Source organism: Bidens hawaiensis, unplaced genomic scaffold, assembly GCF_021521415.1.
Source record: "Bidens hawaiensis isolate Kalapana, Puna unplaced genomic scaffold, B.hawaiensis_p1.1 tig00046832_1, whole genome shotgun sequence".
NCBI lineage: Eukaryota > Viridiplantae > Streptophyta > Magnoliopsida > Asterales > Asteraceae > Bidens > Bidens hawaiensis.
Genome location: NW_027506003.1, coordinates 14,705 through 31,619, shown reverse-complemented (window position 1 = coordinate 31,619; position 16,915 = coordinate 14,705). Strand labels below are relative to the sequence as shown.

General features: G+C 32.8%; 1 protein-coding gene across 1 annotated transcript; it reads right to left on the bottom strand.

The window, feature by feature from the left end:
* Window positions 1-6,423: 6,423 nt before the first annotated feature.
* Window positions 6,424-10,234, bottom strand: LOC143616336 (mediator of RNA polymerase II transcription subunit 17-like). Its single transcript, XM_077089197.1, has 8 exons — window positions 10,142-10,234; window positions 9,867-10,074; window positions 9,670-9,783; window positions 8,686-8,771; window positions 8,221-8,584; window positions 7,425-7,808; window positions 7,025-7,306; window positions 6,424-6,744 (listed from the first exon to the last, which is right to left on the bottom strand). Exons 1-8 carry the CDS (start codon window positions 10,216-10,218, stop codon window positions 6,424-6,426), a joined length of 1,836 nt encoding a protein of 611 aa, XP_076945312.1. The 5' UTR covers window positions 10,219-10,234.
* Window positions 10,235-16,915: the final 6,681 nt, after the last annotated feature.

The window sequence follows — 16,915 nt, the reverse complement described above, 5'->3', positions numbered from 1 at the left end:
CACTATGTACGTTAAATGTCCTAGCCAAAACGAACACACTTTACTTGTTCAGGACAAAATGTAGACACTCAGAACAAATGACCAAAAGGAATTACACACTTAAAACGTTTAGAACAAAAATATAAGAAATTTAGAACAAAAGACTAAGAAGTTCAGAACAAAAAATAAAATGTTTAGAACAAAAATGTTAGAAATTCAAAACAAAAAAACTAAGAAGTTTGGAACAAAACTTAAACGTTTAGAATAAAAATCTAATAATTTCATAATAAAAGACTAATAAGTTTAGACAAAACTTAAAACGTTCAGAACAAAAACCTTTAAACGTTCACAAGATCATGTATGAAATTAAGCTTCCTATAACATGAAATTGAACACTGAAATCACTTCATATAATCATGAATCATCAAATAATCATCAATCGACCATCGATTTGATCATCGTTTCATCATATGAACAAATCCGAAGCATATTTAGACTTTTATTAGTTAAAACTAATTTTCAATTTTTCAATTCATATGAAGCGGAGTCTGAAAATGAGACAATGACGATGGTTGAACTATCATAACAGTTACTTAGGATGGAAATGAATTGAAAGAATTTACAATTTTGTCAACGCGTGTTTTCTGAAATCAAGGGTGTTGATAGTCGCGTACGTAATGTATGATAATCAATTATTATATATATGTATATATAGGGGATGATCATATGAGAAGTCATTTTATTGCAAAAAGTGAGATAAGTTAATTATAGCCATTGACTATGTTTGATCTAAAACATACATTTAAATGACAATATTGCAATATTTAGATGCCTAATTTTAATGCTTTTAAAAGCAAATGGGTGGTTTAGTAATTTTGTTCTTTATATTACAATCAGAAATGCAATCATATCCCTGAATTGGTGCCCACTTCATAACTCAATTTCTAACATTCCAAATATCACACAAATGTAGGGCATGTGAAAATATTTTTTGTTTTAATGTTTTTTTATTGAATACATACATTACATTTTTGTTTTGTTTTAGTTTTTAGTTATAATTGTAACAAATGATCACACATGCTGAATATTTACATTCCATTTTCGATTGGTTAATTTTGTTGATTTTGGTTTAAAATGGGGACTTTATGTTCAATTAGAATTTAAGTTAAGAAAATATTTTAGATCGGTGAAAGGAAACCTAACAGACTACTTTGTTTGTTATTAACATGTATTATATGTAGGTGTTGGATATATGTGTAAGGATATGCAGACAATGTATTAATAATAGCATCACTATTCAAATACATAACCAATAAAAGTATAAGAGCGGTCTAACTGGTTCATCTATTTTCCAAATTCAAACCCCCTGGTTCAGTTTTAACATATCCCAAATTAAGGTCAAGACAATTCGCACATTCAATGTAATGAACCCGAATTACAAACAAACAATTCACATATTCAAGACAATATCAAATTGCTTACATCGCACAAGTAATGGGCCCTAATTGTAAAGAAATGGAATCAAATGAAAAAATAATTTGTTTACTCATGAAGTATAGGTTAAGCCGTTGCAGATCAGGTTAACCCATTGCAGAGGGGATGACCAGAGGGGATGATGTTCAGGGAAGATTGTTTTTGGTAGCGCCGATTGGGAAGCCAATTAAGAGAAGTTCATAATTGATTTCCTTCATAAACCTAATTCAAGACCAAATAGTTATGCTGGTGGTACGGGGATGTACTGAATCTGTCTATCATTTAATCTTTTTATTTTTTGTTTGACTACCTTTTTGCTTGTTAATGTATTTAGGATATATATATATATATATATAAATTAAAAAAAAAGTTATACAAATTAAAAAATTGTTATATTTTCTATTTTTGAAAAGTATATTTTCTATTATTTAAATGTTTTGTATTACACAGGTTCAATGGCAGACAAGTTAACAAATTGTTATACTTTCTATTTACTCTAGTTGGACTTGAATCATATACCAATCCTCAATCCACCGATACGATCTAATGCTACTTAGAACAGGATAAGATTAACCACAAACACCATACCCTATTATCTATTTAGCAAAACCCGAGTTGTTACATCGATTAACACGATTACAACTTGGTGACACCCGTCAACCCATTTGATACGTTTAAATAATTGGCTTAAACGTGTCGTGATAAGGTTACACGGTTTTAAGCGTGTGTTTGACACGAATAAAAACATGGGTCTGGCTCAGGTTAAACAATTCAACCCGACATGATTAACACCGCTAAGTACAATATGCTATTACCAATCAATACATAACATTTGTACCTTCTTATTCTATCATCATGAAACAAGACATAAACCAAATATGATTGACAATCACCTAAATACATGATGAAACCCGCACAAACAATCTAAGCAACATTCTCAAAAACCTCGTTCCATGTTGACGTCGTGATTAAAACAGGGGATTGAATCACTAGAACCGAACTCGCATCGTCTTCAATATCATCACCACTTGAAGCATATCCATGGATGTACCTCTGCCTCATATTCCGACTACCCTTCTGAGTTTCACTTCCACCAGACATTGATTTTCAACTCAATTCAGATATCAAAGAGAGTTGCAAGGAATTTGATTGAAACAGAGGTTGTTGGGGGATGCTGAATTCGCAACTTATAACTTGCAACAATGTTTCTTTTATTATTACTTTATTGTTTAAAAATAATTAACACTTTTCTTATATTATACTATATATAATAGGAAACCTAACTGCTACAGTATCATGGCATAACTGTAATTTCCTTTGTTATTCTTGGCATTTTTCATGTGTGTATATAGCTTACAGACTTTGACTTTTCCACCTGCTTACACCATCAAAGAATTACTACAGCAAATTCTTATTTTATCCAACTTTAGACCTTTATCGTATAAAAAATTAAGGTTTGCCTATGATATGTTGATTTGAGGGCATTTAAAAAAAGCAAAAAATAAAAATAAGTGATATGAGTTTTCTTTAACTACATTTTTTTAAAGAATTAAATTAGAGTTTTCATAGTAAACTTTTCTTAATTGTGTTTGACTTTATATTCAGATGATTTTTATGTTCACCGCAACCAACATTTAAAGTTACTATTTATGCTAGATTCGAGTTATTAGGAAGTAATTCACCGATGCATGGGCATTAAAAACATTATCAATAATAAACGCCTAGACTTTTTATATTTGTTAAAGTCTTAGTTTTTATATTACTTTTACATGTGAATTGATTAGTTAGTAGTTTGGCATTTCGTATGATGTTGAACACTAGAAAAATGAGGATATGCATGATCAAATGCTTCCGTGCTACGCGAAGCACGTGGGTAAACACAAGCTATATATTAAAGGAAACATAAGTTGCTACGATGATTTGGGGATGCCCAATCAGTGTCTGTCATGTGGCAGCCACCAAGTTTCCTTTTTATTTTTTTTAATATTTCAAAATCTTTTTTAGTATTTAATACTTGAAAGCAACAAAAGTGACAACAATGGAGGTTGTTGTGGTGGTAGTGTGGTATTTTATTGAATTATAGGTCTTGAGTTCAATTCTGCTTATGGCAGGTTTTTTCCGTAGGTTTTTTTTTGTTTTGATTTAATTTTTTTATTATTTTTTTTAAATAGAAATAGATTTTTGTATTTATAGATTTCTTACTAAATCAAGTAATGGAAAAGTAAGATGATGTGGTGGTAAAGTTATTATAACGTACTATGTTTATGTGTGTTTGAATCATGTGACTAGCGCAATTGTTGCAAGGTGGGTGATAGACGATAAGCGTTGGTGTTAAACGTACACCACATTGCCTAGCTAAACGTAGCACCATAAATGGAAGGAACTTTTATAACAATTAACAAATCGCACCCAATGTCTAGCTAAACAGAGAAACAACTACAACAAAGTTACGTCGACGCAAACGCCTAGCTAAACTGAGAAACAGCTACAACGAAGGTACACCGACGTAACCGTCTAACGAAGGTACACCGTCGCAACGCGCCGGGATAACACCTAGTTTATATTATATGGCGGTGGTTACTTTTTTTATGGCGTATTAATATTTTTATTATTAGAGGTACGTTAGAATGCATGGGTTGAGTTATAATAAGAAGATTAGCTTTTATATGAAGGATATGAAATAATCTTGTCAATTTATTTTAGACTTGAATTGTTGAGATTAGACTAGAGTGAAAATCAAGTGTAAAACAGGGGTAAGGGCGATAACACATTTGTTGACTTTCTCTCTCCACATGCAAGACACATGTCAAATTCCCCAATCATTTTAAAATGTCCATAACTTTTTTATACGACATTTTCTTTTCAAAACAATTTCACCTTAATAACGAGTGTTTTTTATCTTTTATACGAGCACCATATTGTTATATAAAAATTAAAAAAATCGTGGGTTTTTTACAAATTGTGTTCTACCAAAATTGTGTTATATAATTGTGTTTTATTTTTTCATAGTGTTTTTTGCATTGTGTTTTTTTACATTGTTTTATTTAATTGTGTTTTTCATTGTGTTTTTATTTTCATAGTGTTTTTTCATTGTGTTTTTCATAGTGTTTTTCATTTTGTTTTTCCGATGGCCATTTTCGGTTGATCATTTCCGGTAATTGTTTTTCGGCGAATTTCGGTAAATTTTTCGGCGGTTTTTCCGGTGAAATTTTCCGGGAATTGTTTACCGGTGACTTTCCGAAGAATTTTCCGGCAAAATTTTTTGGCGAAATTTACGAAGACTTTTCCGGCGCGGTGGTGGCGGTGGGTGGTGGTGGTTGTAGGAGATGAGTGAAAATTTAAGTGGGTTTTTAAGATTAACTAAATGAGTTTTTAAAATTAAATTAATTGGTTTTTTAATATTAAGGTAGTATATTAAAATACACTCATTTTTAGCCTTTTTAGAAAAATAATACTTTGAACCCTTCTCTACCATGCATATACGTAAAACAAGTAACAATATGTTATGTAAAACAAGTAACAATATGTTGGGAGTTAAAAGTAGTTTTAAAACATACCTAAATTTTTATGAAAGTTGTATTGGTAAATTAATTATAAACTATTTTTTAAATGGTTTAAACTTAAAGTTGTGAACTAAACTTTGTAAAAATCTATAAACATTGTTAAAACACCAAGATGTATTGGTAAATTAATTATAAACTATTTTTTAAATGGTTTAAACTTAAAGTTGTGAACTAAACTTTGTAAAAATCTATAAACATTGTTAAAACACCAAGAGTCGTCTTACATTCGGAAATAAATTATCTTATATTTGAAGATGGAAAAATACCGTGTTTGGTTCCTAAACAACTTTGAATGACGAAATTATATCTGAGGTGTTGGACTAAGTTTATGGGTTTTTAAAAGAGCATATACGACTTTTTGTAGCCTTAGTTAGCATGTTCCTTTGCTTCTTTATTTGTTGATATTTTATTTTTATCAACTTTATACCCTATGGATATATTACTATTATCATTTTATTACTATTGTTTGATATTTGTTTTGAGGCTAGTAGCCATATCTTATATCACATGACTTGCTATATCTTATGTCACATGGGATACATGTAGTGTGTGTCCTCGTCTTACCTTTTCTAGACCCTTACAACAGCATTATGATAAGTGAGAATTTACCGGATATATTTGTTTGTTTACATGACTTTCATAAAATACATCAAAATCAACTTAAATAATATTTGACTTTAAAACAAAATAAGAAGAATGATGATTAATGATAACACTATATTTAAGATGAGGGCATCATCATCTTTTTTTTTATTATTATTTAATACATACTTAATAGGTAATGAGGGCCATCATTGCTTCCATACCAAAACACTAATGGTCAAGGTCATGAATGAGTTCATTCCACACAATTATATCCCATAGTTTGTAATGTATGTAATGGAGAGTTTTATGCAAGATTGCAAGCAATACAAATAATTTATTTTCATTTTGTGCAACCTCACTTACTATTAGTGATTTAGACGAGTGTAAATGAATCATATCACTCGTATATTATACGAGATCAACTTGCTAAAAAATTAATCTAAAAAGTTAATCGCGTCTAGCTTAACGATAACACCATATTAAGATATTAGCATCCTCAAATCAAAACTGGTGGCATTTCACAAAAGAAATCAAGCTTCATGCATTGAGCTTGCCACACATATTTAAATAAGGTAAACAAATAAAAAAATAATAAATAAAAACCGAGTCAAGTCTTGTTGAAACTCAAAACTATGAAAGTGATCTGGGAACCAAACTCGAGTTTTAACGTAGAGTATGAAAAGAACTTAGTTGGACTCTTTGAATCCATTAATATACACTTTTAATTTAGCATTCCACGTTGCATATAGAATACATCGTATAAGTTCAAAATATAAGATAATATAATATATTCTAATGTTGAAATAACTTGTAAAATAAAACATTAAAAAGCTGTCAAAGGTAGGTTCCCACCATTGTTGTTGCACATGGTCACAAGGTCCAACAATGTTGCATACAACACATCCAAAGACAAATGACCAAGATATCTCTTTGTTTCACCATCCAAATCCTCTTTTTGAAGCTTGTATTCCTCGTTCTCAGCGACCACCCACCACGATATGCCGTCTTCCGGGTCCACCTGTGCCACCAGACCTACCACTTCACCTTGATCCAACTCAAAACATAAACTTAAGAAATCCCGGCTCGCTTTCATTCCCACGATCAATGCTTCTTCATGCAACCAACGGATTAACTGACTCGTAACCTGTTTTCAAAATCACAAATTAATCTTGTTTTCCTTGACACGCTCGTTTCATAACTAATAATAATAATAATACGTCTGCACGTCTTTCATATCAACAATAGGTATAAATGCATTTAAATATGATGATTTGTTCTAAAGCTAACACCCTAGATATAGATATATATATACATAAAGAGAGAACATTCATTTTAGAACGGATAATATGTTAAAAACAGCAAGAACCGCACAAGACAGTTAGAGTAACATGTTTTTGTGTGTGTATGCAATTTACAAAACATACCTGCTGGAGAAGCATGACATGAAGATCGGCTAGATTGCATTCAAATTGGTTAATCGAATAACTGTTTTCAGATTTTCCTTTAAAAAGACCAACCACATTTGGAGCACCTTCCCCTTCTATGGTTATGCAATCATCATTTACCACAACTTTGGTTAAAAAGGATGTCACGTAAGATGAGGTATGCAAGATCGACTGAGGAACATCAACCACCAGAGTCCACGTAGACGTACGAGAGTGCCATGTAGGATGAGACATCAAACCAACATACGATACACTCCTTGCCTACATTATGGACCATATTATATAGCAACAAAATAAAATAACCCAACAAATGTTAATAATAATAATAATAACAATAAAAATATAAATAATAATAATAATAATAAATTAAGGCTATTACCAGATCTTCTAGTTTTGTTAGAACTTTGGACGAAAATATTCTGTGAGCCAACGACATGCAAAAATGGCCGAGAAGGTTTGGCCTGTCTTTTGGCGGTTGACCCAACAAACTTCGGTTCTTAGCTCGAACAAACACGTGCTCATGAAATAACTGTTTCAGAAGAATTTCCGAACAAATTCGGTTAGGAAGATATGAGTGTTTCTGCTTTTCGTAACCTTCAATCATCGGCATGACTACATCATCTTCATTAGATGATGATGTCACAAGTGTAATAAAAACAGATGCTTCTTGATCTATGTTTAACTGTAAATGGTTTTCCCGAATACCCGTCACATTCATACCTAATGATGGGGCAAATGCCTCTTGATTTATCAAATTAAAAACCTGCAAATAACCCATATATAAAAACTAAGTATCCATCTTTTCTGCTTTAATATATTAACTTCAAGAATTAACTACACGGATGGTCCATGCAGTATACTTCATATTGCAAGCATGGTCATTAACTTTGAGAAATTACATCTACAGTCCCAAATAGTTTAAAAATGTAACAAGGATGGGCGTTAGTTTCTCCAAATAAGCATGTGAAATGACTAAAATTTCCTTACTACTCAAAGATAGAAATTAAAAAGAAACACTAAAACTGAAAAGGCTAACACACATCCATTTAAAGGGCCATCTGTGTCACACTTTCAAACTATTCAGGACCATATATGTAATTTCTCAAAGTTAAAGACCATACTAGCAATATGGACACCATCTATCTATATAACTAGCTCTAATTTTAATATAACACCTGCTCATCAAAAACGGCTCGATGAACTTCACAAAGGTCAGAATGCATTTGTTTTACACTGCTATCGTCACTTTCATCTTCTTTATCAGAATCTTCTGAAACTCTTGTATTTGATCTTCCTATAATATTATTGGAATTTCCATTAACGAACCCGAATCGAAGAGTGTGACATGGTTTTGAAGATAAATTCAACGCAAGCATTCCAGCATTATCATGTTCAACACGAACCGTTGATAGTGAAGTTGGCCGAAACACAGATTTTGGATCATATAATGTATAATCAAATAAATCAATGTAAAACCCTTCATTCCCAGCAGAAGTTGCAGCCATTCGGTGCCTTTTAATTTTCCAATTCTGTTGCAGTCTGTTAAACTAGTTAGGATATTAAAAAAACAGAATAATAACAATAATAATAATAATAATTGTTATTATTGTTATTATTATTAGTAGTAAATTATAACTGACCTAATTAAAGCTCCATAGAATCGATCCTCTCTGGCAACTTGCTTCTCTAATGATTTGGCAGATTGATTAAAATATTTGCCAAGGTGCTGAAATACAGAAATAGACAATTTTTCAAATATATAATGTTATAAAGATCTTGGTAAATGAGGGTAGTTTGACCGCATAATCGGGTGTAAACGAGTCAACCCACTCGTGAGCCACTGGAGATCAGCCTGCTAAAAGCTCTAATCAAGCAGAGCTTAATTAAGGTCAAGCCTAAAAATAAGCTTGATTAATAAACAAGCATGGGCCCGAGTTTCATCTATCAAGCTCTAGCCGGCTCACGAGCCTATCATTTATATAATAATTTTTTATGTATTAAATATATATTTATATTAATTAATTTTTTATATAAAATTATGATGAAAATTAACTTACACTATATATTTATTTTAATCAATATAAGTGTAAATAAACTAAATAATGAACCATAAACGAGCCAAGCTTAGCTTCACATATCAAGCTTGAGTTGGCTTGGAAGGCTAAACTAGCCAATACTACCTACATAAATTTCATTTAATATGTTAAGTATATAGTTTTATAGTAATTATTATATATTAAAATAATTATAAATGAATATGAACTAACTGATAAATAAAAATCGACCCAAGCTCGAGCTCTCGTAAGTTAAACGAGCCAAGCTCAAACGAAATCGAGCCCAAAAATAAGTGTGTTTAATAAGCCTGAGTCTGAGCTTCACTTATTGAGCTTGAGCTATACGTAACTTTTTAAGCTGTTTGAAAAAATATATATTTTTTATACTAATTATTAGTATACATAAAATTATAATAAAAAAGAACTAAAAACATATATTCTGTTATATATAAACAAAATACATATAAAAATAATTACAAACTAGAAAACAAATAATACATGAGCCTAGTGGAGCTCAGCCAGGCTCTACACCCGTTATTATAATTCATAAGGGTGTTTTGGTCGTTTTACCCGAAAGCATTGTAGTTTTGTAGCGGTAGATACTGCAAGGTCAGACAAGAGTTCATTAGGCAACTGTTTTGGTCTGGTCATGCCTGCCACCGGGACAGCATCATTAGCTTCAACCTACAAACAAAACTTATAGAATGTAACATCATAACACATTCTTTCTACACATATCATAAGTCAAAATTAACAATTTGACTTACGGTGTTAATAAGATCAATTATAACAGAAAGCTCCTGATGAGCCAACTGTAAATTCTCAATCATGTTCTGCCATGGCCATGGTTGTGATGAAGAAGAAGCAGTTGTTTCACCTTTTTTCTGCTTTTTGTTTGTATCTTCTCTCTCTACGGCCCATGCAAAGTCTATTCGGCGGATTAAATTCTCTCGGTTATCATCATAACTTAAATCTCTGTAATAAATGATTTAGAAATGGATTGATTAAAAAGCTGTTAAATTGGATGTGATAGTGTTCATACGGAGGGAATCTTTCGGCTCCAATTTCTTCGATTACTTCTAAACGTTTGTCGAGAGAGATACTCAAATCACCATCCATTTCATCAATGTTGCTCACTGAGTAAAAAAAAGTAACACTGTAAACACATGCCCAATTGATTAATAATCTTGCTAAAAAAGGTTGGGTCACTGCAAATTTGAAGTTTAAATGTAAATTAATCTACTCTCCTTTTATACCTAATTAGCTCTAAGTTATCAATCAATCTATTATCAAATGATTATATATCTGTCATCCTATTTAAAGCAAATAACTTATGCAGAGCAATGTTGCAAAAGTCGCTAGGCGGAGGCCGACTGGGGAGTTGGGAGTCATCGGGCATGGTAAATATAAAGAAAACTAATTATTGGATATTATATATATCTAAAAAAAGCATTAAGCACGTCAAAATAAACATAATTCATGTGAAAAATTAGCATAATTCAAAATGATACATGTTTAAAAATAAGCATAGTACTACAGTTCAATAAAATACGTTTCAAAGTAAGCATAATTCATTCTAAAATTTAGATTTCTGGAATGTTTGCAACTAAATGAATACTAAAGTGAGGGTCAGGGTCAGTTTGATTCGTGTAATTCAACACATTTGCAACTAAATGACATGCCTAAATTGAATAGGTAATATAGTAAATTACAAAATGAATACATATGTCAAAATGACTTGGTTGTATACACTTGACATAATGTTTCCTCAAATCAACCGAGATCTGAAAATTATTGTTCAGTGTTCACATCTCATCATATTCTTACTCCGACTCATAATTCACCTTCATCATCATCAACATTAATCCATTAACATGCTTGAAGATTTGATTGATTCCACACAGCCATGGCACTTCAAATGAATCAAATATCAAAGAAACATACTTACCAATTTGCTAGCCGCTTGGAAGTTGGAAGGAACACAGGTACCACTTACCCGCGACGGAGACGGCCTTGTCAAACACACCGGAGATGGTGACGTCAAAGACACCGGTGACGGAGTTTCGATGTCGATAATTATATTGGTTGTGTTCGGAAGTGAAGGGAAAGAAATTTTTTTTAGTCAAGGGGAGGGAAGAAAAAGAAATCAGAAGAAGAAAGGAAAGAATAATTATGTTAAAAAATAGTTATCCTTAGTAATAATTTCATTTTGGGAGAATAATTTATTGGAAAAATACATTAATTTAATCCCTCTTAACTCCTCTTACTCTTCTTTCCATCCTAAAAAAAACTCAAAAACACTCATTTTTTAACTATCCTTAGTTTACTTTCCTTTCTCTCATTTAAAAAAACTCAAGAACAAGGCGTTAAATTTAAGACTGTGTTCCCGAGTCTCATTTAACGAGGGGAGGGGAAGGAAGGAGAATTATGACAAGAAAGAAAGGTAGGGAAAGGAAAATATGTGATTTTATTTCATGTTCCCGAGTTTAATGAAAATGAAAGAAAAGGAAGGGAAATTAAAAATTTTAGTTGTTTCGAGTTAAGAGGAAAAGAAAAGAAAGATACATTTTCCTATTATACCCTTTAAGTAAACTATTACATGGAGTTAGATATAAGGGTAATTTAGGAATTGATTGAAGTTATAATTAGACACAAAATTTTCTCTCATAATCTCTCCAATTTGGGAGGATGATAATATGCTTAAATTTTCTAGCATTTTCCCTTATTTCCCCTTCCCTCACTTTCTTAAAAAATCTCTGTAACATGATTTTTTTATAATTTCCTCTCTTTTCCTCTCCATCTCCTCGTTAAATGAGACTCGGGAACACAGTGTAAAGAGGGGGGTGGGAAGGAGATGAGAAGAAAATGTGAAGGAATTATGTTACACAGATTTTTTTAGGAGGGGAAGGGAGAGAAAAGGCTTGAAATTTAAGTTTATACTCATCCTTTCAAATTGGAAAGATTATGAGAGAAAATATGTGTATGTATAACATTAACTATCTAACAACTCTTATTCTTTCCTTTCCGTTCAGTTTCATTAAACTCAGGAACATGAAATGAAGTGACACATTTTCCTTCCCCTATCTTTTTTTTTCTCTTTCAATTCTCTTCCTTTTCTTCTCTCTTTAAATGAAACTTGGTAACACAGTGTTAGGGTTTTTAATATGTTATATTTGTTTAGTAATAAATGATTAAAAATAATTAAATTTATTATTATCTGAACTATCTGAAAAGTCCCAGAATTGATATCCAAATCTGAATCCGAATTTTCGGATATCCGAAATTCCGGATAGTTCGGATACGGATGTCGGTCGGATAATTCGGATACGGATTCTTTTGAACACCCCTAGATACAATTCAACTCAACGAGTGTGGTAACGATAATAATAATAATTAATAATGATAATAATTTTCGTCCTTGTGGTTCGGTAAATAATGCGAATTTAGTTCAAAAAGTTAATTTTTGTTATAAGGACTCACCACGTTTCTTAATTCTTGCCAATTACATCCAAATCACTAACCCCGTTAAATTTAATCGTTAAGTCAGGGGTAAACATGTCTTTTCACCTTTTGTTTATTATAATATTTATTTCAGTTAACTGCGGTTTTCATTCGTGTGATTTGTCCAAATATGCGGTTTTAGTCCAGCAGTTTCAAATTTGCATTTTCGTCTCTATGGTTTCATTTCACTTGTAAATTGTAATTAAACCTGAATTCACTAATCTCGTTAAGTCTGGTCGTTAAACCCATCAATGTGCTCTTACGTGAAGGGCAGTTTGTCCTTTTTTTTTTCTCTTTTCCCAAATACACCTCAGTCCCTCATGTGAGGGGGCTTGCGAATTAGGACTGAGGTTTATTTTGGGAGAAAAACAAAAAAAATTGGTCATCATTTGAAGGGCACGTAGATGGGTTAACGACCAGAGTTAACGAGGTTAATAAATTCTGGTTTAATTGCAAGTGAAATGAAACTAAAAGAAGGAAAATCACAAATTTGTTAGGGACAGAAATTGCAAACTTTAAATTAGTGGATTAAAACCACATATTTGGACAAACCACAGAGATGAAACCGCAGTTCACTGAAATAAGTATTATAATAAAGAAAGAGTGAAAATACATGTCTACCACTGACTTAACGATTAAATCTAATGCGGTTAGTGATTTGGATGTAATTGACAAGAATTAGAAAACGCGAAGAGTCATTATGCAAAAAATAAATTTTTTGAACTAAATTCACATTATTTGGTAAACCAGAAAATGACACTTTACTCTAATAATAATAATAACTAGGTGTAAACCCCGCCGTGTTGCGTCAGTGACGCAATGCAGTGGATTCGATCAACCTAACTTCTCCACACTGAATCAACATTTGATAGATTATCCAACCCCAAAACCAGTTGTGAATCCGGTCGGTAACAGTGACTTTGAAATGACAACGACACTTAATCGAAAAATAAAGTCGTGAACGTCCAAAATAGCATTGATACACGTACAACTTATGATCAAAGCGAGATAAACTGGATCGATATCGGTTGAATTCGTTATGGTACTCACACTAAACCAAAAAAATAAATAAATTAGAAAACACTCAAAAAATTCGTATAGTTTATATTACAACAGCGTATTTAAAGTAACGTTTATCCAGCTGGTTAACCCTGGACGTTGCGGCGATGAGTCGTCGCGAATCAAACGGTACTGGTTACGTTCATTACGGTACCATAACTAAAATTCGCCAACACCCATGCAAATTAACATACTTAGAATGAAAAACAAAGCACAGCGAATATTGAAAATTTAAATACAAAACAAAAACCACACATCGCGATTGCAAACCGGCGTGCATTCGGGTTGTATCCGGTTACGGCGCCATAAATAAACAAATAAAAATTCATAGACGTTCAAACACAACACATTAACATATTTAATAAAAACAACAAAGACAGACCCACGTATAATTGTCGTGAATCGACTGGTATTAATGATGTCAAAATCATAACATAAAAGACACGTTTAAAAAGAAAGTATAAAATGCAACATAATAAAATAAAAGATCAACTACATAATAAAGATTTTTTTTCATGGCCTGAAATCGAACTTGAAAAGAAACCCCACTACACAATTTAAACACCCATAGAACCATCATCCAGCTAGAAGCAACTTTTTTGCTAATATTTCACAATTATGTATTATATATCAGAAAACAAAATACTCAAAAGTCAAGTCTGTGACGTCGGGTTTCTATTTTACTATATATAGATAATAAGAGTGGCCCGAGAAGTATCAGATAGATCCTTCCTCCCACAATGTTATTACTTATTACTATATTGCCATTTGATTTGATTTGTCTTTGTGGTGGTGGGTTCGATTAGCCCTCGAATTTTACGGGATAATTCCCTAAATGTCCATATTAAAATTGGTGGTCAAAACTTTATAATTCCCGAAATATCCATGGCCTATACAGTCGACGCCTCACTTATTTGTTGTCAGACGAGGCTTTTCATAGCCATTTAAAAGATCCCACTTGGCACTACTATCAGACTTTGCATCCTAATTGTACAACAAAACAAAGCTTCTGTACTTAAAATTATATCACCTACGGTACTCTCTTTCTTACTTGAGAAATTTACCAACATAGCTCTTTTTATTAGAGAGAAAATGTAAATAGCCCGTGAGATTTCAATTTCTAAAAATAGCCCATCAAATCCAACTTTTACGTAATATTGGGATTTTCTCCGTGAGTTTTCATGGACCAATCAAGATCTGCCGAGTGTTTTCCATTCCCACCTACCACGCTAGTTTGCATCCCAAATCTGTCTTACACGTTAATTTTCACATGAAATCTATCATGATGAAAACCAACTTTAACGTGATGTTTCAAGCTGTTTTTCGTCTCCAACGTGAATTTTCAAATTTATGGTTTTTAAAGCTATTTTGAAATTCATCTCCAAAGATGAATTTCAATTGAATTTCACGACGAATTTTGATTAGAATTTAACTGCCAAGATTAATATTATTATTAAGAAAGGGTGTGTGTGGGTGTTGAGATTGAATTTTGGGTCGGAAGAGGTCGAGGCGGCGGGTGAAGGGAGCGGTGGGGATGCTGGTGAACTCTTGAACCATCTGGCGGAAGTTGGTGGTGTCGGTAGTGAGGATGGTGTTGGGTGCACGGCGGGAAGCTCGGGTACGTTTATTGGGGTTCTTGGTTACTCAAATCTGATGATCGGATCCACGAGTTTTAGTAATAGGGTTTTGGTGGGTGAAGGTGGTTGGTATGGTTTGGGTCCAGCTGGGGTCTTGGATGGATGATGATGATAATAAGGATGTCGGTGTTGGTGTTGGTGTTGGTGGGTGGTGGGTGTAGAAGGTGGTGTCATATATGGTTGGAGGAGGTGGTGGTTAAAGTTGGAGGTGAGATTATTATTAATAAAGGTGATGAAGATAAATATGAAGAAGATGATGAGGATGAATATGAAGAAGATGATTGTCTTTTTCAAAAGACGAAATTCATTTGAAATTCATCTTTGGAGATGAATTTCAAAAAAACTCAAAAATCATCTTATTTGAAAACTCACGTTGCCGATGAAAACAGCTTGAAACATCACGTTAAAGTTGGGTTTCGTCAGGATATATTTGATGTCAAAATTAAGGTTTCAGACAGTCACGTGGAAGTTGAATTTGATGGACTATTTTTAAAAATTGAAATCTCACGAGTTATTTTACATTTTCTCTCTCATAAAAAAGGCTTTTTAAGTAATTTTCTCTATATAATATCACTTTCTTTATTTCTTTCTTTTTCCTTTAATTTGCTTTTTTTTCCGGTGAACCATGAAAGAAGAATCTGTTTAGTGTATCATTATTTAAGTTATTTTAATTTTTTGTTTCAATCTTGCTCTATAGTTCTACAATGCTATTTTGTTATCTAATTACCAAATAGCAAGAAGCTAATTAAAGCTGCTAATAAACAACAACAGAACACCAAGAAGCAAAAGAACTCAAAATTTCAAACTATCAAACGTTCTCCGAAGAATATCACCGCATTCCTCATTCCTGATGTCGGCCCTAAGACCTCTCACAGTCTCCGCTCCTACATGGCTATATATCGCAACTCTCCGGCAACGCAACAGTGGGGTAGGTGATGTCGGCCGCCATTATTCACTCATATATAAACAAAGATCGCCCGACAGGGACATCCGACCATATATAACATCGCCGACGCCAAAGTTGTTTAATTTTCCGAGAGGCCGACGGAAAATACAAGAGCCCGCCGGAATATTAAGAGGCCGACTGTGACGTGGCGATCAGTAGTTGGCTTAATAAAAGGTCGTCTGACAACAAAAAAAATCGCCTCCGACGTTATATTGGACATTTTGGGGTTGAAATGAACAAGTGGACAAAAGCTTGACTCTCATGGTGAAAATAGATATATTGAGGATTTTCCCCGGATTTTACTGTTTTTTTGATGGACATTTTGGGGTTGAAATGAACAAGTGGACAAAAGCTTGACTCTCATGGTGAAAATAGATATATTGAGGATTTTCCCCGAATTTTACTGTTTTTTTGAACGGCCAACGAAAAGCATTTTATTAAGAAACAAACAACACAACCAAAGACAACCAAACAAAGTCCTGTCAGAAACTTGACTACAAACACAACTACAATAAAACAAGACTCCAAAAAACCATCCAAACACACCTCAGTTTACAATAAATCTAACCCAATCCTCCCACACTAAACATAGGCCACTCGACCTATTTTTTACCCAAAGAAAGCTTAGAGCTTTAACATCCTCCACCACGCTTCTAGCTGAAATCTTCAAACC